General features: G+C 45.2%; 1 protein-coding gene across 1 annotated transcript in view; it reads left to right on the top strand.

Moving 5' to 3' along the window:
* The first annotated feature begins 2,294 nt into the window (after positions 1-2,294).
* The window catches only part of LOC144729102 (disco-interacting protein 2 homolog C-like), a 98,898-nt gene continuing 78,881 nt past the window's right edge, over positions 2,295-22,311 (top strand). The window contains exon 1 of the mRNA XM_078609030.1: positions 2,295-2,712. Within this exon, the coding sequence (XP_078465156.1) occupies positions 2,631-2,712 (82 nt within the window). The 5' untranslated portion in view covers positions 2,295-2,630. The remainder of the gene's footprint in view (positions 2,713-22,311) is intronic.

The raw sequence follows: 22,311 nt of genomic DNA on the forward strand, positions 1-22,311 counted from the left end.
TCTACGTGACTTTACCGAAAGAACCAAGAATATGAATTCCTGCAGTCACGAAAGCTTTAAATCAAAAGGATGTATTTACTTTAATACATTTTCTCTGCGATTATTTTTTAATAGTTACGTGTATTTTTATCGTTATTTATGTATTTTTTTTTATTTGCCAAGCAGTGGTGTTTTGTTTTTGTATTATATTATCTGTGTAAAGAACGGGATAATTGATGTGCAGCGTTGTGGGATGCAATTGCATGAATTACGCTCTATAAAATGAAATGATGACACGTAAACTTAATTTTATTAAAAGTGAAAAATCATAAAATACCAGTAGCAGATTGCTTTATGGGTTGACCGTTGTATAGTGAAGTAAAAACATGTATTTTCATAATCAACTAATTATTGTATTGCTTGCGCAATTATCACAAATCAAGTCGACAGGGATCCAAGGTGAATAACAAAAACTCCAGACATTCATCGATACCAGTGCTACCTTAAAAGGTAAAATATATATTCGGTGACGTTTCAGGTAACGGACCTTTTTCACAGCACGTGCTATGAAAGAGGACTTGTTGTATATGTTTTCCTCGCAGTACGATCGACGAATGCGTTTAGTAGTTTATCTGTGCACATGCACCACTGCCAATGAAGCAGCAGTGGAAGCAGCAGCAGCAATCACCGAAAACTATTGTGTTATACTGGTAGGAACCTCCTGGTTACACCAGCCCACAGGGGATTATTGTGTCCGTCCGCCGTGCAGGGAGGGGCTGGGTGGGAATGGAGGGGCTTGGTGGGGAGGGGAGGGTGGGGAGGGGCTGGGTGGGGAGGGGAGGGTGGGGAGGGGCTGGGTGGGGGGTGGGAGGGGTGGGACTGGCTGGGGAGGGGCTGGTCACCCCGTGGTGCCCTTATAAAACTCAACGTTTAACCTACTCACGCCGGCTTGTGCCCGCCCTCACAGTCGGGCATATTTGCGGAATACACCACGCCGCCGTTGACCCTGGCCATTGACCGAGCAACCCAACGTTCCTACCAGCTCATTCCGCAGGAATGTGTTCTTGCCGCGCGACTATCTGTTCAGAAGCTAAATACCAATGTCGAGGTCTCCTAGCCACGACGAGAGGGCTTCAGAAGAGAGTTGGTGTATTTTGCCATTGCTCAGTTGAACATGCTCCATATCTGCCAACCCCTTATCAGTGCAGGCCAATTCAGACCTTATTGGTCACCCAGTGCCCTTATAAATCTCAACGTTCATACTACAAAGTCTCATCACAAGGGAGAAACACAAACAAAAAGACAAAACAAATGAAAAAAAATGTTGCCCATTGAAACGGCTGTACGCCGTATGGACTTGAAAACGTACTTGTACAGGAATATGGGTAAATCGTATGGGTTGACAGCTATGGAGCTCAGACTACAGGTTGGTTTGCATGACCACAATCGCACTCTGGCTTGAATCTTCAATGTTTATGTATCTCTACGAGTTTCTGTGGTATCTCTATGGCCACAATCGAACCGTGGCTTGCATCTTTAATTTTCCATTCATACAGCTAATCTGGCTGTGACGGTCCCACCTGATGACGGAAACTTGTGTTGCCTCCGAAACGTCGTGATTTTTGTTTTTATTTTATTTTACTTTCTGCGTGGCTTTACCGAAAGAACCTAAGAAGATGATTCCTTGCAGTCACGAAAGCTTCAAATCTAGAATGAAGGAGGTGTGAGCACTAAGAGCCCTGTTGATGCTTCTGTTTTAATTGAACGAGGGCGAATAAGGGGAGGGGGGGGGGCTCTGGGGGGGGGGGGGTCCCTGGTACGTGGGGCGGGCCAGGGACCCCCACCGCCTCCCTCGACGCGGGTGGAGACGCTGGAGGGGTGAGGGGGAGGGGCTGGAGGCGGGCTATAGGGGAGGAGGCGGGGGCGGGGTGAGGGAAGGAGGCGTGGTCAGGGGGAAGGAGGCGTGGTCAGGGGAGGAGATGGAGGCGTGGTCAGGGAAGGAGGCGTGGTCAGGGGGCTGGAGGCGTGGTCAGGGGAGGAGACGGAGGCGTGGTCAGGGAGAAGGAGGCGTGGTCAGGGGGAGGAGACGGAGGCGTGGCGAGGAAAGGAGGCGTGGTCAGGGGGAAGGAGGCGTGGTCAGGGGGTTGGAGGCGTGGTCAGGGGGAAGGGAGGCATGGTCAGGGGGAAGGAGGCGTGGTCAGGGGGAGAAGAAGGCGTGGTCAGGGGTAAGGAGGCGTGGCGAGGAAAGGAGGCGTGGTTATGGAAAGGAGGCGTGGTGAGGGGGATGGAGGCGGAGGCGGAATCAAACTTCACTCCTCCCGCCCCAATCCCAATCCGTCTGTCTCATCGCCGCCGCCGCCGCCTCCTCCTCCTCACGCGGCTCCTCCGCGCTTTGCTGTCTGGGTCGCTTTGCCGTCACTCCCGGCGCGGCCGCACGAGAATATTCATTTTTAGTTTGGGGTTTTTAGCTCGGGCTTGTTGGCTGTCGTTGCGGCGTTAGTTTTGTTTGGAGCGAGTTTTGTTGTTGTTGCTGTTGCTGCTGCTGCTGCTGTTGTTGGTGGAAATCTTGAACCGGGGTCTCGACGTAGAGAGATTAGGGTGGTGGGGGGGGAGAGTTTGAGGAGGTGGTGGTGGAGGAGGCAAAGTCGACGATGGACGAGGCGGAGAAGAACGGCGCTTTGCCCGCCGAGGTGAGGGCCCAGTTGGCGGAGCTGAATCGAGAGTTTGCCGAAGGTAAATCAACAAACAATGACGAAGAATGCACCGACGCAGCTCGTACGCGTGTAGCACGCTTTGTGTGTGTGTGTACACCTCCACTGCTGTGTGTGTGTTTGTGTTGAGCCCGACTTGCACAGCACGCTGGTGTGAAGAAGGGCTTGGTGAATGGGACGAGTGGTTGGTGCTTAGCGGATGATGTTGCCAGAAAGAGGCACGGTGGGTTCTGATTAATTCGATTATCACTCGCCGATGATGATGTTGTTGTTGGGGCCCTGGCACGCTAATCGGAACTTGCGGTGCGCTAACCGACTGCGCCACCGCTCCTCGACGCACTCATTTAGGTGGTTGCGTAAGGCCAGCGGTGGAAATTCCACGTTCCTATGCTCGGGTCCAGTTCAGCCATGACGAGAACTCACTGTTGGCATCCCACAAAGTGGTATCAATTTTATCGACCTCTGACGGGCTAAGTTAGAACTCACCCCAGACCGGGGCTTATAAATTGGCAATCGTCACATTGCGATTCAAAAACCTCGCCAACATTAATCGATAATTGAGAACGCAATGTTACAGAGGAGGGAGCGGTGGCGCTGTGGTTGACGTACCGCACTATGAAAGATCGAACTGCAGATGGATTCCCCGGTCACGGCTAACATTAGTGGCGAGTGATAATCTGAAGCGGTCCTTGGGACCACACTTTAAACATGCCACACTGATCAGCGTGGTTCAAGTATAGGTCTAACAACTACAGTGATTGACAGCGTGGGGGGGGGGCTTCATCCAGCAGTATATTGAGAAAGGGTTACACAGAATCATTGTTATTAATGTATTTTTGTCATATAGGGAGATTACGCGTCACAGTACCACTCCCGCAGGAGATGGAGCGGTGAAATGGTTTTGTAGCAACACTGGCGACGGCGTGATGAGGAATTCAAGCCAGCAGTGGATAGACCATTGCTGGTGATAAATGGTAGAAATCTTGAGAACGTGCGAGTTTGCGTTCGAGTTAAGGCTGTTGGTGGAATTGTGAGAATGGCCCCACCGATTGTTGGTGCAAAGTTGAATGCGGTTGGGTTCCCTGGCTTGGCTTTGTGTCGTGGGCATTTAAATATCAAAGAGCCATTGTGTTTTGCTTTCTTTTTCATGTATTCTTCTCTTTATGCCTGGGCCTTCATTCCTATGCTGCTGCTACTGCTGCTTCTACTACTGCTGCTAGCTGCTTGTGAGCTCTGCGATGCGAAGTGTGTTCTTGTGAAAGGGCCATGTGTGTGTATGTAGGTCGACTCAGCCTTAAATGAGTACCTGGTACGATGTGTAAACATTGTCACGAGGGAGACAAAGGCGTGGTGCTGGCCACCAACCCACCCCCATCGTGTGTCATGCTCGCTAGCAGCACTTGCCCCAACATCTGTTAAAGGCCGCATTGGGGATCTTTGCTTCGTCACACTGATCAGTGTGGGTTGGTGACGATGGGGGGCATAGTACAGTTAAACAATTGATTTGTAGCACTGCGTTCACCCGACACCACAGCAGCCCATGACACTTGTTTGTCAATGGTGGTCACCCATCAAAGCACTATCCTCAAATTTGGTTAGCTTATGATGTCTTGACTCATCCCGGGTTATTTAGTCGTAGACATTAGTTTGTATACATTTGTGGCTGCGTATGTGTTTATGTCTGTGTCCAGTTGATCCTTTGTTGTAGCTTAAGTACTGCTCATTGACACATTTGTCTCATGCAGTGGTGGTGTCCCATTAGGGCGGTCTCAGAAAGCAGGCATTAATGCATCAATGCCCCCTCAGAAAAAGAGGTGCCGGATGCGTTATCTGACAGGGTGGATGACAGGAGGAGGGTGGCATTATGCAAATGGTGAGCTTGAGGTCATTTTGTGGCATCAGATCCAATGTGTGATCAGCAAGGGTAGTTCAGCATGTGGTTTGGCGGAGTGGAGGTGACTGTGATGGTGACAGTGGTAAAGGCATGCATTAGTTTTTTTTATGATGCTCCACAAGCCAAAACACTCGTTGAGCTGCCAGATATTTGGCAGGTTGGAGGTGACAATGAGTTTGACGATTCTGTTAAAATTAAAGTGAGGGCCCTGTTGTCAAATTTAGTTATTATGTTGATTCATCCTTTGAAAGAATGGATCATCGTAGTGTTAGGCTTGATGAGTGAATGAGAAAGTGGCACCTTGGAGGGAGATGTTGCACCGAGATGGCACTGCCCGCTTTAATCGTATCGCTGGCAGCGATTCAGATATACATTTAGAAATATGCGTTGAGTTTTGATTTGAAGCTTTCGTGACTGCAGGAATCCATACTCTTTGGTTCTTTCGGTAAAGTCACATCGGTAGAAAAATAAAAGATGACGACGTTTCGAATAGATCACGACGTTTCGATGACGATTGCTTGTGTTGCGATCGAAACTTCGTGATCTATTATTTTTCTACCTACGTGACTTCACCGAAAGAACCAAAGAGTATGCATTGAGATTATTTAGATAATTTTGGTGCTATAAATGTCCAAATGATGAGCCACTTTGTTGAGCTATCATTTGTGGCCAGGTCACTTCTGAAAAATAAGTTAATACCTCAGTGGGCTTTGCTGGTAGGATGGGGATGGTTTAGTTTTGTTAATGTGTTTGGGTGATTCGTTTACCTTTCTTGTACTTTGCACGATAATCATGTTTTTGTACTGTTTGTTGATGTAAAGTTTCAATTCTAGATTGATGTAAAGTTCTTACCTGCCTCGATTGGACATCTGTGAAAAATAGCTTTATAGCTCATCGGATTCCTCCAGCATAAACAAATATCCTGATTCTGATTCTTTTGAATCCGTCAACTGGCTCACTCGCAAACCAGTGGGACAGCGGCAGGAGCGTTCCCTAACCTCGCCGTGAGCGTATTACTACTAACTTTGGTGATCAACCAGGAAGAAGACTTCGCTCGAGGATCATGAATTGTGCACTCATTATCTTGCTTGCTCTTCGTACGTCTTGTGTTAAGCAACAGGCACACAAACGTGCGTAACATGGCGCAGCCGAGGTGCTTCGATCACGGATTTGGATGCATTGAGCAGCGGCTGTCAAGTTAAAGCCCACAAGAAGATGCAGCAATACGCGTTACAATGGCTTGTTTTGTTTTCGTGCCAGCTGCCACCTGCAAGACGCATACTTGGCAGTGGGGAAGGATATTTTATAGAAGTCCACATTATTTCGTGAAACACAAAGGGTTAAGTTCTACTTGGAGGTATTTAAACTATGGGCAAGAAGCTTTTAAAAAAAATCCACACGGGTAAAGTTACAAATTCATTTTTCATTCCATTCCACAAATGCATTGCCTTGGGTTTTGCATTTCAATTTTATCGGCAGGATGCGAAGGGGCCATCCATTTAGTACGTACGCATGGAGGCGGGGGGGGGTTAACCCAAATGCGTATACTTGCGTATGGGGGATCTACTGACAAAGTACGCATAGGGGGGAGGATTAAGCCTCGATAATAATTTGTCTACATTGGCCTTCAAATTAGTTAGATAGTCCGGCGGTTGACTATCTGTTTGCTTGAACACGTTAATATTATTAATCCTTGATCCTAGATTTGAAGCTGGTGAGACTTTCCCCTCATTTACTTGATACAGCTATCGTGCTGTGACGGTTCCACCTGAAGACGGAAGCTTTTGTTGCCTCCGAAACGTCGTGATTTTTATTTTTATTTTATTTTTTATTTTACTTTTATTAATTTTTATTTTTTTACCTACGTGACTTTACCGAAAACACCTAAGAATATAATAATCCTTGATCGTTTCTGAGTGGATTAAATGTCGGCCGTTCTATAGGATTCGGGTGGGGGGTGCGTTAAGCGTACGTACGCACGCACGCGGGTGGGGGGGGGTATAAAGTCCGCGTGCGTACAGGGAGGGGGGGAGGGCTCTGGGGAGGGCTCAAGTTTTGACAGATTGTTTGCGTGCCTACTAAATGTATGGCCCCTAAATCCAGTTCCAAGTCTGTTGGCGCAGTTGGGTGGGGTGACGTACGCACCTCTGAGTTGTCGTCGTGGTGGTGGGGAATGGCGAAGGTGCATCTGCCAGTCATCTCTGCCAGTTACCCCACACACACATGGGCCGGTCGCATTACCTTTTGCCAAAGAGCCGTCTCTTTGGGATCCCTGGATGAAATGCGTCTTACAATCACTGGTTATATCACTGCCACTTAGTCGCAATTACCGTTGCTGTTCTTTTGCACATCTGCCAGTCATCTCTGCCAGTTACCCCACAAACACCTGGGCCGGTCGCGTTACCTTTTGCCAAAGAGCCGTCTCTTTGAGATCCCTGGATGAAATGCGTCTTACAATCACTGGTTATATCACTACCACTTAGTGGCGAATTACCATTGCTGTTCATGTTCTTTTGCACACCTGTAATATGATGAAGTAGTTGGTCGGTTACATAATAGTTGGAGCAATCATCTGATGTGCATAGTGTCAAATATATCTTTTTTTATTCAAATGTGATATCTCTGGACTCATAAGCATATTCAAGTAAGAAAGTCTCCAAAATATGTGCACCACTTAGAAGTGCACAAGAGTCCCATTGAAGGAAGGGAGATTATAAGTAATTATGCGATGTCATCGTCCGGGGACTGTTGTGATGCAACGCGATGTTTGGCTATGAGCTGTGAGAGTTCTTGGTGCAAAGTTCCGCTTCTCATTACATGAAGCTGATGACACAATTGCAGTACAATTGTTCTGAACAAAACGCGAGCAAAAGTGTCATTTTTCGATTTAAAGCTTTCGTGACTGCAGGGATTCATCTTCTTGGTTCTTTCGGTAAAGTCACGTAGAAGGGAATTAATAAAATAATAAAAATAAAACATAATAAAATAAAATAGATGTGTACGTCGTGAGAATTATTTTATTTTATTATGTTTTATTTTTATTATTTTATTACTTCCCTTCTACGTGACTTTACCGAAAGAACCAAGAAGGAAAAAAGTGTCATTGTTGAAAAGCTCTCCTGAAAAAAAATATCTTCTAACTTGGTGAGACTTTCCCTTTGGACATTTCTCTGTGTGCTGTCAAGAGGTACTTTACCCGCAGACTTGCCTTTCTACCACTATTATTGGGACCTCAATCACAGTTATACAATCACAGTTATCACACCAAGCCTGCCATTGCTACTCTCCAGTCACCGACATTCACGATTGTTACCTGCGCAGTGACGGCACATTGCGAAACAGTTAACTCTAACCTTCTAGGGCTATCAATTCCTACTCTAATGGAGCTCTTGAGTGACAGCTATAAAATCTGAAGTTACCTGATGGAAAAAACCCCATGCCCAAATTCAAGCATTTCTAGACATTGCCTAACAGCACCGGTGGGTGCGTCTGGTATTGGTCTGACAGGATAAGTGCTACGGAGCCTAATTCATTCCACTGAGTAGTGATGCATCTCTATCACTTACAAGCCACCGGTGTGCGCTCAAGGGAAGTCGTCACGCTCTGTTGGTGACCCCACTATAAAGGACCTCCTTGTAAAAGCTGAAAAATGAGATGTGCGCCGCACCATGTGACTGCACCGTGTTGTTTTTTTGTTATTATGAGTTCATCACCATGCAAGGGCAGCACATTTCCCATAATGCTTTGAATGTTCAGGGAGAGCGGTGGCAGAGTGGTCTGCGCACTGTGGTGTGAACTTGCTGATCTGACAGGTCTCTGAACCGGTACTGACCCCCCCACCCTCCTTTTACTAGCTATGCTCTAGCAGTGGATTGACAAAGGTGCTAAGTATTTGAATACTATTCTAACAATTTATATCCATGCAGCAGTTACCAGTGGTTCAAAGGCTAAAACGATGTTAATGCTTGGGATGTTGATTTATTGAATCATAAAATCAACATCGAAAATATGAATGTCTTTGTAGCCTTCAACGTTCTGCTTATAAATTGGATTTTCATGCTTTGAGTAGCATACGTAATTAAATTGTACATGGAGCAGCTATTTAATACTGAGCAAACACATTATGTAAACTTGTTACCTGCCCCTCACTGTATTAGACATATATGCACAGTTTTCTGTTTTATATATTTATAGTGTAGCTTCGGTGGTAGAATCTACAATTCCTTGTTAAACTAGTTTTACATGGATCCTCATGGCAGGCATGCAGAATGGCAAACATACATTGTTTATTGCACCTTACAATCATTGCGCTTTGATGGATGTAATTTCTTTTTGCACAGAAATAAAGCCAAGTTTGGTTAAATCAGTGCGTAGTTTAATATTGTCCGTAAGTTAGTATTATTTATTTATGTGTACGTTAATTTAGTGTTTTAGCATGACCGAACCGATCGTGCGGGCAAACGGTTTCGTTTGTTTTCTGGAAACAAATGTTTAGGGCTGGAGGCAAGTCTTAGCATGCAGTTTTACCGTGTCCTATTTCATCGGCTCATTCAATCCATAGCCGCCAGATGCAGTCGCAATTGCAACATTTGCTGGGAGCTGTGGTCCCTGCAATTTGGCCAAGACTGTAGAGTCTCATCGGCTCTCACCGGCAAGGAACGGATAAAATCGGTAAATGATGAGAAGTGCCCTATAATTACAGAAAACTAGTTCAGGCCAGAAAAGCATGAGTTTACAACAACACACCAACACGTGTAATAGGCACTCATTATTTGTGCATTATGAAAAAAAGACATCAGGATTTCCTGAAGAAGTGCATTGTGGTCCTCTTGGCACAAGTCACCGGTAAAAGTAAAATTGAGCAAATATGAAGGACTGACAGCAGCGGTGGCAGCGAAGCAGAGATAGGCATCTCTAGACCAGTTTTATTCTCATTAGAACACATTATGTAAACTTGACAGGATAGTCACCGATGCTCATTGCTGCAAAGTCTGCCTTTGGGCACTGCGTATGTGTGGGGGGGGTCTCCATTTCCACGCCATGAGGCTCTTTAGCGTGGCCAATGCCAACAAGAATCAAATTTGTTAATGACGAGAAAAATCCATCATGACAGAAAACTCGTGCTGAACTAAAAGCAGTGCAGTTGCACATCAATACAGATCTGTAGCCAATTTCAACAACTTGCAAACGTAATGGATTTCTTTCTCACCCACTGTATGCGTGTGTAACCTTCATAGCGTCATGCAATCTTGACTGCGAACTCGGTTCCAGTTTGTCGGCAAGCTTCCTTTGAAACCAGATCTTACATCAGCCACGTCTTTTAGCTTTCGCGTGTAGTTCCTGTACACCGCAGAGTCGGTTCATGTAATTTTGATCTGTTGCTACGACGCACTGTAAGTTCCTTTTCACAGAACGAGTCTTTCGACGGCGTGCGCTATTTTGAGTCTCCACCCCCCCCACCCATGGCTTCGACAGTGAAGGTGAGCACGCCATGGCCCATGGCGCAAGGAGAGTTGGCCTGCCGCCTGCCTTTTGTCATGAGACGTTGTGACCGTCATGGGGCACTAATAGGGTTTTCCCCCTTTTTTCTGGCAACAAAACTGACACCTTTTGTAAGGAATCATGCTTACATTAACCACAATACTTGCAGTCAAATGCAAACAAAAAAAATAATCTGATAATTTATGCATTGTCTTTGAAACTGATTGGTCCACACCAGAGACAGCTTTCTTTAGAGCCTAGTCTCATATGGTGTTCGACCAGATGACGCCAAAAGGCGCACAGTTCAAAGACAACGCACTACCAGAGTAATGAGAGCTCGGGGTGAAAAACCCTATTAGTATATTTTGGTACTGGCAAAAGGAGGTCCCATGATGTCATGGGGCAGTCGCCCTTGCTCAATCAAACGTGAGCCAGCCAACTCGCACGTGCGATTGTTTATGTCCCCGCTCGCATCATCCCTACGGTGGTCTTGCCCAAGCAAGGAGGTGGGGGGGGGCATTTAATTTAGAGCCATGCCACTTCTTTGCCGTGGGGGGCAGTGGGGGTGGAGGAAATCCATCCTGGAATGCGGTGCCATAACTTAGCAAGCTTTGCAAAATGTTTGTTTCCCCCAAACGAGTTTATTTCATTGACATTTATAGCCCAATTGTGCTTGTGCAATCGCCTTAAGAGTGACGCGCCATTATTTGTGAATGGCTGTGGAGGAGGAAACGCAGGAACGTGTCCGGTGTGTTTTCACGAGGCACACTGGCATGATAATTACTTGATTGTCGGCGAGCGGCGAGGCATGATTTAATTGGTTGAAATTTGATGGTGACCACTTCGCAATGTATGCGGCGAATTGCATGTGGGGCTTGTGTTCAGATTTTATATTACTTAAGATTGGTGGTTCAAATTACATGCAAATCATATGCACATTGTATGTTAATGTTTCATTTGGGTCAACGGAGGGCGCAAACCTTCGCAAATTAAGGAGGAAACACGAGAAACAATAGAAACAAACCGTAAAAATTGAGACTTAAATCGTGACCATGAATCGTGACAGGTCATTGAGTCGCTTGGTGGTGAATCAGTACATCTCTACTCGATCTGCCTCATTGTACAGTTGTATGTTGCTTTATTAGCCTATTATTAACCATACTTTAGACTGTGATCAATTATAATAATCATAATTTAAGAATAAAAAAACTAAAAAGAAATCCCTTCACAACCAGTGTATTTAAGAACTGTGGGTCACTGCAAGTTTGCCACGTCATAGACCACATTTAGGATTGTTAAGGTTCATTAGAGGTAATTTGTTGCAGGGAGAAGACCACTATGGGACTACATTATTATCAATAAGAGGACAGTGTAGCAAAATACATTGTTTCACTGTACTATGCACCCATGTCTATGCTTCCTGAGCGCACTGAGTACATCAAATAACCTCCCATGACCCAGGCAAACTTAACGAAGTTATGATACAGCAGTGAACATACAGTCCCCGACTTACGAACGCCCGACTTACGAACGCCCGACTTACGAACGTCCGACTTATGAACACCTGACTTATGAACACCCGCACTTACGAACGGGCTTCGCACTTGCCAACCGAACCGCGGAACGTTTTTTTTCCGGCGCAACAATCCTACACGAGATGTAGAGTAATGAGTCGCAGCCTCTCGTGTAATGCACAACGGCATTGAACCGGCCGGCGACATTTTGCGTTTAAGCACAGTACATGATTGTGTTTCGACTTACGAACGGTTTGACTTAGGAACGAACGGGTTTCGGGAACGTAACCCGTTCGTAAACAGGGCACTGCCCGTATTGACAAAAGTGATATACGTGGTGTACACGTATGAGACTGCTTCCTATGGAGCCGAGGGAAGCGCCGGGTCCGTATTGTAGCAACCAATTATGCCAAGCCTGGCTGTTCCCCGCGCTTGTGCCAACGCAGCGTGATAACCGACACGTCCCGATGAGCGGGGATAAAAGAACTGCTGACCAAGTGGCTTGTTGTACTCTCGGCCAACGTAACATTTTTTTTAAACACTCTTTTATTATCCCTTTATTTTCTGTCTTTTATATTGTTGTTTTACGAAGGTCGTCGTTTGTAGCTGTGCGAATTCTGCCTGCTGATTTCTGCTCTCATCTGTATGTACAGTGTGGCGGAGGGCAGGGGCGCAAATGTTAAGCAGCCTCCCGCTTTAAAGCTTTCGTGACTGCAGGGATTCATCTTCTTGGTTCTTTCGGTAAAGTCACGTAGAAGGGAAGTAAAATAAAACATAATAAAATAAATCTCACGACGTTTCGGCCACAACGCAAGCAGCCGTCCTCAGGTGAAGAATTAAAGATTATTATGTTTTATTTTTATTATTTTATTACTTCCCTTCTACGTGACTTTACCGAAAGAACCAAGAAGACAGCCTCCCGCTGTGAACCTCGGCGAGCTGAGTTCGATTCCTGGCCCTGGGTAGTATTAGCGTCGAGTGATATGTCAACTGGTTCTGGGCCCCCCCCCCCATCACCAACCTGCAATGACCAGGATGGGGAAGTATGAACAAATACTGTGACCCCTATTGCATAAAGGGAGGCTTTCACCCAGAAGGCAAAGGGCTTAAAATGATTGTTTTTTTAATGTACAGTGCAATTTTTTTAACTGGATAATTTTAAACCGTTCAACAATCCTGGAAGCATATTTGAGAAATAACATAATTTTAATCCCTTATCTGTGATCCAATTTCACAATAAAGTATTTTATAATCATTCGGTCATTGTCCACTACTAGATTATTGCATTTCCAAGTCATCACCATATCTCATGGTCTTGCGGTGTCACGATCCATCTCACTCCTGCACGTAAATATTGTCTTTTGTTTAATCTGGTGAGAGCGCATTGAGATTTATTATTTTATTTTGAATGGAGACATGTGGCCCTTGGAAGAGCAACACACATCTCTCATGGGTTGACTTGCATGTGACTATAGTAACAGATTTCCCTCGAGAGATGTGCAATTTCGGCCTTTATCTAACAAGTCCTTATGTAACTACAGTTACAGACATCTCGCTGAAGAGAGGTCTCTGAAAAGAGATGCGTGTTATGTTAGTTACGTGAAGACAGTTGTTGACAATTTAGTTGGAGGTTGTGTTGAATTTGTGTGAGAATTTGGTTTTGACAACCAGCATGTTGGCCTTAACTCTGTTGATGTTCCTAAACCATGAGTGGGAATTGTGCATTCCTATGGCAGGGGCGAGTATATCGACAGGTTAACCTGCTGTTAGACTCCTGACCAAGTGGGGAGCAGCCTTAGTAGCTTGTGCTCGATTTACCCACCACAGTGAGATGATGGGCCGAGTCAGACCATTACTGCGAATGGAACTCGCTACCTTCTGATTATGAGTAACAGGCCTTCTGATGCAGATTCTCCCCAGCCTGATGTTAACCGTTACACTACACATCATTTCATTTGGTATAAGGTGCAATATCTATTTAGTAATTATACAAAACAGCTCCAGACCTGTTACCATAAATGTAAACGTAACAAAAGAAGACATCGGTGGCTTCATTGTCCATTGGCGTGTATACAGCTTAAACTTGCGGCTATAATGAAAAATACGATGTCATCCAGCGTCTGGCTGAGCGGCCTTTATCAGAAGGGTCTCCGCGTTTCCTTTTCTCACACCCAGACAACGATGAATCAGGAAAGGCTGGCGTCATAGGCGTGTGCGTGTGTTCCCCACACTCTTGAATGTGTTTGTTTTGCTTGGCTGTAAAACTAATATTCGTTGATAGTGAACGAAGGGTCATCTGGCATGCGCCACGCATGTCTGCGTATGTATGTTGAACTTTTTTCGCATCGTACGTAGCCAGCCGTGCTCATCGGAGGTGCACTGTTGTAAGGGTTAGATTACTGCCCTATCGTTCTGTAATCCACACTTAATTTTGTCGGCGTTCACTTTTCCAGTGTGCAATTATTTAGTATTTTTTTGTCAATTTTCCAAACTTTTTATTCCACTTGTCCTATAGGAGTTTAGCGTTACATCTTCAAGTGACCTCTGCTGTACATCTCCATGTGTCTTTCTGTAGAGATGTCATTTGAATGCCAGTGGAACTAATTAGTTTAATATTCTCAACGCTGGAATTTATTGGCAAATAAAGTCAACAGTTTAAGAACAAAATTTTTTATACAGTAATTGGTGTGATCAGACTGAGACCAACAATTCCTGCTATACTTGAAAACCCAGTTTAATTACCACCGGTTTTAACCTGGATTTCAGAAAAGTATCACAGTGTTGGGATTAAGTGATCTGAGCCACCAACCATCTTTTGTGTTTTTTAAATGCTGCTGTTGATGCCAGGGATAAGACCTTTTTATTGCTGCGTTTTCATGACAATTAGAAACTAGACCCAAGCTACGCTTGGGCTGACATTACTCAGATCCTGTCCTAAAAGACAACTTCTTGGGTTTGTCCTCTCCACTTATCCCACCGCCCTATCTCGTTCCTTCTCTCCATTGTCAGGAAACTAAGTTTAGAGTGCCCTGCACGAGAGACACATTAACTTCATGCGCGACGGCTCGGAGGTCATTCTGCCTAAAATGCGGGCAGCCCCCTTGTAAAGGCGAGCTACTCAGGTGGGCCGCGCGGCCTGGTTACAGCTCGTTTGGCCAGGTGTAGCTGCCGTGGGAATCCGGTCCAGTGCTGTATGTTCCTTGGAAGGCTGCAGAACTCTTGAGAGACTTGGTCGAATCTCGTGGGGATCACTGGATTCTAACCTGGGATATAAGCAGTGCCAGCTCATTGCTCTGATAGAAGTGTTGACATTTTAAGCTGCCCAGCTGGGTTTTATAACATTGATATTTGTTTACCAGTTAAGCTCGTTGTAACGATCATTGTCTGCAAGTTTAAGGCCACCTCTTTATTATTTGAACCGAAAGCGAGCAGGTGTTTGTAATTATGTACCTTTGTACTGTGTTTGGTTGTATGGTATGTACTATAGAAAAATATTTGTATTTCATCAATTTCTTGCCAACTAAACCAAAAGAAGTTTAACAGCTGGCATATATGCTCCTAAATGTGTTTGTTTATTTTCAATGTTAAACTTAATGGTGTAAAAAATACATTAAGCCGGTTTATTTCACCGTGTGTGTGTGCGCGTGTATATTTTGTATTGTTAAAACATCAGATGCAAACGCTTGCAGACTGCAGTGAGCCTCTATTTTAAAGAATAAAATATTTTAAAGTCTTCCCGCGAATTATGACTTGTTTTTCCAGCCTGCACAAGTCGGTGTAAAGTTCACGAGAAATGAACAAAAACACAATTCTTTCCCTGCTTTTTTTTAGTTTGAATGTTATTCCATTTCTTTCCATTTGCCGCGTTGAAATGTCACTCGGTATTTACAATATTTCGCAAGTGTTTCCTCTGGCAGAGGCCTGCATCTTGGCCTGGGGCATAGAGAATCTGGGGGACCTGATTCCAGATATGTATCTGCATTTGGTTATTGATTTGTTGGTTCTGAGCTAGTGGAATAGAGAGTTCAATTTCAACTTTAAAGGTAAATTTGTTTAAACAGGTGGAGAACTCAAGAGGCCCGAGACTTTGCGTGGTCTCAAGCAAGTTCACGAAAACACCGCCGGTCATTGGGTATTGTTAAATGCACATGAGTGATGTGCGTGCGGTATTTTTATCCGCACGCTTATCCATGCTTAACAGAAGTAATCATCTTCTGCCTGATATTTTAAGCCTAAGTTTGTTAATAAACTACAACAAACTCAATCTTATGCTTGTTTAGATAAAAAAAAACCTCGTAACGTATACGTGGGGAACAACCAAAAACATTTATGTCATCTTCGAAAGAAAGAAATATAATTAAAAGTGACTGACGCCCTCGTTTTTCCCTTGTTTAAATGCCTGAGAATCCAACTGTCCTGCTTTTACAGGCCTATCTGGGGTGGACAGAGGAAGCATGGTGCCTTATCTGTGTTTTCCATTACTAACCACCAGAAAGTAGAGAAATAGGTTGACTTTTTTTTTGCTCCTTTCACGGCACCGATAAGCGTTACAAACATAGTTTTACTCTCACGTCATTTATTCAGCCCCTGTTGTTTGAAATTCCCGATTAACAAATGTGAGCGGTGGGGTGCAATGGTTAGGGCACTGCGCTGTGAACTCGGAAACCTGAGCTCAATTCCCGGTGATGAACCGGTGTTGGCCCCCTCCCTGACAAGTGTGGTGAAGTATGGTCAGACAAGCCCGCTTGACATGGTGTAGGGAGGCATTCATCTAGCAGTGAATTTACTGAACAGTATTTGCTTAATGGTGATTTAATACACATGAGACTGTAATTGCAGCCCTACCACATGTTATAGTTCATACTACGCTTGTCTTTGTTTCTGTACTGGGTTATACAATCTGTACAAATGTGATGAACAGTATTGTGTAGATTTAAGTTGAGAAAGACCGTGGTTGAGCAGTTTTGGCAATTGTGTCAGAATTAAACGGCACAGCCAATTAATTCGTAGCGGCTTGTGTACGAGTTAGCAAATGATAAATTGTATCTAATGTTTCCTACGTTGTCCGCCACTCCTGCACCACCTCCGCTTAGGCGTGACAGTTTTTATTTATTTTGTTCAGCACACTTGACTCACGCGAGTGTGTCTGAGGAGCGTGGTGCCTCATTTGTTTCCAAATATCCGGTGTCCCAACAGGGGATTCACTCGTTTATCCGGGGGTGGGAGGGTGGGACATGACCACGGGTTATCCGTGGCGAGATGTTAACCAACTCGCCTGGTATACAGGAAGTCGTGGGTTTGATCCCAACCCTGACGCCTGTTGTATATTTGGAATTTTCCTGTCTTTCTCCCAGTAGTCATGTGGATTTTACTCCAGGTCCTCTGGTTTTTCCCTTCTACATTTAAAAAATGCGTTTAGAGTATTTGGCTGTTATACATTTCCACACGATAAGCCACTTTCTTGAGCTATAATTTGTGGTCAACTCGCCTCTGAAAAAGAGCTGGATAGCTCGGTGGGCCTTACCGGGTAAAATTTAAATAGTATTCGTTTAACCCAGGATAGGTCTAAGAGCCCCGCCCACCTATAATGTCACCACACGAGGCGTGGCCATCCGGTAACCAAGGGCCATGGAGATAGAACCTCGAGGGCGTTCTGTGACGAAACTTAGGTCACGGAACGAGGTCGCAATCACCACCAGGCCGCTTACCCCTCAGGTACCAGTCTTAGGTGGTATCTCTCCTAACAGAATGGCAAACGAGCTAGCTCCCTTCCCATAACCGTCATCTCTCGGCAGCACTTACATCGCAGGCAATTCAGCATTCACTGTCAGGTACCAGGATCCGTACTTCCAGTTATTCGACCCGAATAACTAACTTTCAGCATGGTCTGGAACCCAGATGTTCAGGAGGCCATGCCCACCAGATATTTGGAAGAGAGAACCAGGATAAATGAATTGACTGTATTAATTAACTGTAAGGGCACCATGGTGCAGACGGATGGACCAAGAGGGGACCGTAGAGATGAGAGGGTGTAAACAAAACAGTGCAAATGAGACATTACACTGCAAACAAAATAGATAATTGACTCGAATTGGGATCTTAAACCATTCCAAATAATCCCATCACGGAAGTGTAAAGAGATTAGTGGGATCATTCAAAGTATTGCACTTGTCATTCCTGCTGTTATACATGCCATGTTAAATGTCATATGCGAGTTCCTTTCACGAGTGCCATGCATGAGGTTAAGATTGCTTACTAGATTTCCATTATACATAGTTCGAAAAATTGTTCTGATAGTTTATTTTTATCATGCATTTGTCATGTTTAGAAAAATTTCCCTGCTTTCGTTCCGTGCAAACCTCTGCATAAAAACCTCCTGTCCCGGGTCACCATTTAAAAAGAACCTCTTAGCTCAATGGGCCTTGCCCGAAAATAAACGCACCAACTGATTGCACGCCTGCTGAGCGTGCTCCCTTAGTGCGGCAATTGCTTGTGTGCCCTTATTGTGACGGTGAGCTGAGATGTCCCCTTCTCCGTGTCGGTAGGCCGTTGTTTATCGTGTCGTGCCGTTATTGGCGTGATGTTAAATTTGTGCTGCGTATCGCTAATGGGCCCCCCGGGTGTGTGGTTGTGCATGGGCCAAGGTGATGTCCCTGTTTAGAATGGTCATTGAATTTTGTTTCAACACTGCCTTAATAACCACAGATCACTTACGTTAAATCCTGGACGTGCCATCGACGTGCAAATTGGAGCGTTCAGCGTGTTGAGTTCGGCAGTGCCGCGTTTGGTTTACAGGTTTTTTGACCAGTGCCACGTTTGGTTTCCGAACTATTTATTCTCCTCCTATGCGTGTTGGGTTGTTCCTGGACACTGTGGTTTCCTCCAAACTCGCGAAAATACCCGAAAGGAAATTGTTAAGCATACCGATCAGGATTCTCCAATATAGGCTTCTGAATCCTCTTTGGCTTATCTGGGTAAAAGTAGAGTAATTTCTTACTCACTTGAGGCCTACATGTAGTACCCAACTTGCGTTCGAATATGCACGTGTGGTTTGTTCGGCCTGCAGTTATTTTTATTTCAGTGCAGACATTTTGCGCACGCGTAGACAAATAGTGTGACATTCATACAAGGGGACTTGCGCGCAATTTGACACGCGGCTTTGAAATGTTATCTGGCCCGATTTTAAATAAAACTTTGCGTTTTGGCTGTTTGCTTTTGAACCAGGTGCATTGCAGCTATTTCTAGCTAGTGGAGATTAAGATGTGTTCTCTTTGTGTCGAGGAGCCCTGAGAAGCAATTGTAATTTTTTTCTGGGACTTTTAACAAAATTTCCATGCTGTTTTGCTTTAGTTAGCTTTTTGCGTGCAAAATGTACCACTTCCGTCTCATTTCATTTTCATTAATTCGGTGGCAATTATTGTGCCCATTAAAGCAAGCCCCCCCCCTCGGCGGACTCCCATCCAAAAGCAAACCAGGCTCAGCCCTGGTTAGCGTCAAAAGATCTGACGCGCTTGGCGGGTGCACTAAGGGGAATTTGGTCGTAGGCTAAGGAACGAGTTGCCTCCAGTGATACCTTGGCTGCATTCCTTCAGGGGACACTCAATGCCGACGTAGTGCTTAACCCGCTTGGTAAACGTGTCGAGACAAAACTATTTAAATTTTAATGGGCCGCCACAGGTGCCGTGACGCGCTTGTACACGTCGCCGCCAGCGCCGGTGGGGGGGGGGTGTTGCTCATCGGACGCCTCGAGTGAAAGAGAAAAAATGGAATCGTATTTCGTGTACGCGTCGGTGACGCTCGTTCCCTGATTTAGAATCGGAGCGCTTGCGCTTTGGTTAGAGCAGCCCGTTCGCAGTTGGAGGGCAGTGTTTTTCAAGCTCCAGTTGTGGGGCAACTCGTCACATCGGCCCTTCAGTGTTATTGCTATTATTCCTACGGGCCAATATCATAGGAGTACCTGAAGAAGCTACCAGCACGTGGAGCAAAACGGTAGACATCGTGCCGAACATTACACGGCAAAAAGCTGAAAACAACATCGGAGAGCTTTGCAGCACAACCACAACAACCTACGCAGTAGCAACACGAGTTATACTTGTCTGGAAATTGCCAGCAGTTGTGAAACTTGCCCCTTCCATGGGAATGTGTAATTTCCTGGCTCAACTTGCCAAGTGGATCCTCTCTCACTGCCTAGCGTTTGTTGGGGCATGGAGACACTTTGCCATTTTTCTTTTTTATACACTGCTCATCTCAAAAATCGATCGGTTGATATCGAATATCAGCTTCACTTTTGTTGTTCAGCAGAGCGAGCGGCTTGCTTGCTCCGTGCCACCGCTCGGCGTTTCCCACGGCACACGACAAACATTCAAAATAACACAATCCTTATGCCGCTGCCTCGGCAGATTTTCCTTTTTGCCTCGTTTTAATAAATAATGCTGGGAAATATAATGTAGTGCCCAAGTCCTTTGGTTGATGTTATTTTATTACGGCGATGAAACCGGCCAAGTGCCTCGCGGATTATTTTTAATGGATTATTTTTCCTTTTGGAAAAGTGAAATGGGTGACTTTAAATCGTGGGGCCGCCAGTGTGGACATTTTGCAAGGTTGAGCGCCGCTCAAGGTACGCTGGCTCCACTTGTCACGTGTTTTGCGTGCGATGGCGCGTGGATAACGCTTGAACCCGAAGGGTATTCCGTGTTCAGGGTGTCCTCCCTTAAACCCTGACCGCTCCAGTCCAACGCCTTCCTCTGGTCATTAAATCGGGAGCTGCTGAGTTGTAAGTACAAGGTCTCCTTTGCACAGTACGTGCGCACTTTTAATATCGGATGCACATTTGCAAAGTGCGTCTGATATTGAGCTGTGTCAAAACTACAGAGCAGCAAAGTGTATCCTATGACCAATTTACCTTGGCTGTCAGATCTTATAAATGAAGCACAGTTTAGCATGGTTAGTACTTGGATGGGAAGATGGCCAGGGAAATTCGATGTTCCACGCTTGGTTTGCGAGGTGGCAGTACAGCAATAGATAAATGTAAGTTGAATTTCTTTCGCACTGTACGTAGCCAACCATGCCAATCAGAGGTGCGGACTTATATCTGTATGTGCCGAACTTTTGAGTGTTACCCTTTGTGTACGTGTCGGTTTTCTCCGGCCACTGCAGGGTCCTCCTGAAAAAACAAAGTATTCAAATTTACTGAGATCTCCCTGCCTCTAGAGGGCATTACAGTAGAGAGAGGGCATCGTGTTCATTATTTCAACAAAGCAATACAGAATGCGGTCAACGGGCTGACGTTTGTTTATTTCCTCTTGATAGGTGAGCGTGTGTTTGCTTACATGAGGAAGTTTGTCGAAAGAAAACGGCGAGAGGTGGGGAAGAGACAACGGTGCGCCTGCATTGGCACTCACGGATCAGAGGGACACAGCGCCGGGTGACAAAGAGTGGGGAAACTGGCCAGGAGGCCCAGTTTCATTACTTTTGTAGCCCAGGGTTCGTGCCAGCCATACTGCAAATCGGAGAGGTCTAATGAGCAGGATGATTTGTGTACTATAATGAAGGCCCATTGCCTGAAATGTTGCCTGTTATGTACATCTAGATCTTACGTTTTTGTGACTGCATTGATCCGTACTATTTAGTTCTTTCGGTAAAGTCACGTAGGTATAAAATAAAATCAATTAGAATCACGACGTTTCGAAAGCATCCTGATGACGGTAGCTTGTCTTGCTTTCGAAACGTCCTGATTCTAATTTATTTTAGTTTATACCTACGTGACTTTACTGAAAGAACTAAAGGGTATGTTAAGTACATATATATCAATATATTTCCGTTAAGGCGATGTCATGGACGAATATGTTGAATTTAAATTAGGAGACCACCATAATGGCTGATTTTGCTGGTGCTTTCTCTTGTGTGTGTGTGGTGGCCAGAGTGGGGTGGGGGCGCAAAGAAGGCGGCGTTGTATTAAACTTCATTCTACCCACACGTCACAGTGCTGCTGGTTTTCATCTTCAGCTTTGCTTAAATGCTTTCAGTCTGCTTTGGTAATTTGCATCTGAATAGAAAACATTGGTCAAGATGGAAATCTGCACGGCAGGGGTGGGAGTGCAAGGACTGCTGGTGTGAGGAATCAGGAATCTCTTTTTGTAAACTTAGTTCTTTTTTTTATCAACAATGTCAAATAGGAATGTGCTGAATTCCCTCAAATGATTTGTGCAACTCCATTTGATCGTCATTGTACACACATGCGGTCTTATAAAAGGTGTATTTGTGTTTTTTGGCCAACTCTCCCATGCTGGATTGATGTCTTGCAAGAGATGGGAATAGCCACACTTTACCCCACCACCACCACCAGCACATGCCACCTTGCAGATCGACTAACTGTGATGTACCAGTTCTATCCTGCGGCGTTGGCACGGGCATGGGAGTATTCATAAGCTTGTCCATTGCTTTAGCTGCTGCGCGAGGAGCTTGAACCCAGCGACCTCTGGACTGGAAGCCCCGTGTGCTGACAATGCACCATGACAGGGTCCCCACGTGTATACTTCATAAATGCATGAGGTCATATATTTTTTTCTCCCGATGTCTGCGTGTGGGCTGTCTTCTGCGGGCACTCCCGTTTCCTCACCACGTGAAACGTAAATACCCCCGCTCAGCGATTGGCCAAAAACATCCCAAGCGAAGGACTCTCTTGATACACGGTGGATGGAGGCTTTCCTAGGTAAACAAATGAAATTAAATG

This window comes from Lampetra planeri, chromosome 31 (assembly GCF_965212315.1).
Source record: "Lampetra planeri chromosome 31, kcLamPlan1.2.h2, whole genome shotgun sequence".
Lineage (NCBI taxonomy): Eukaryota > Metazoa > Chordata > Hyperoartia > Petromyzontiformes > Petromyzontidae > Lampetra > Lampetra planeri.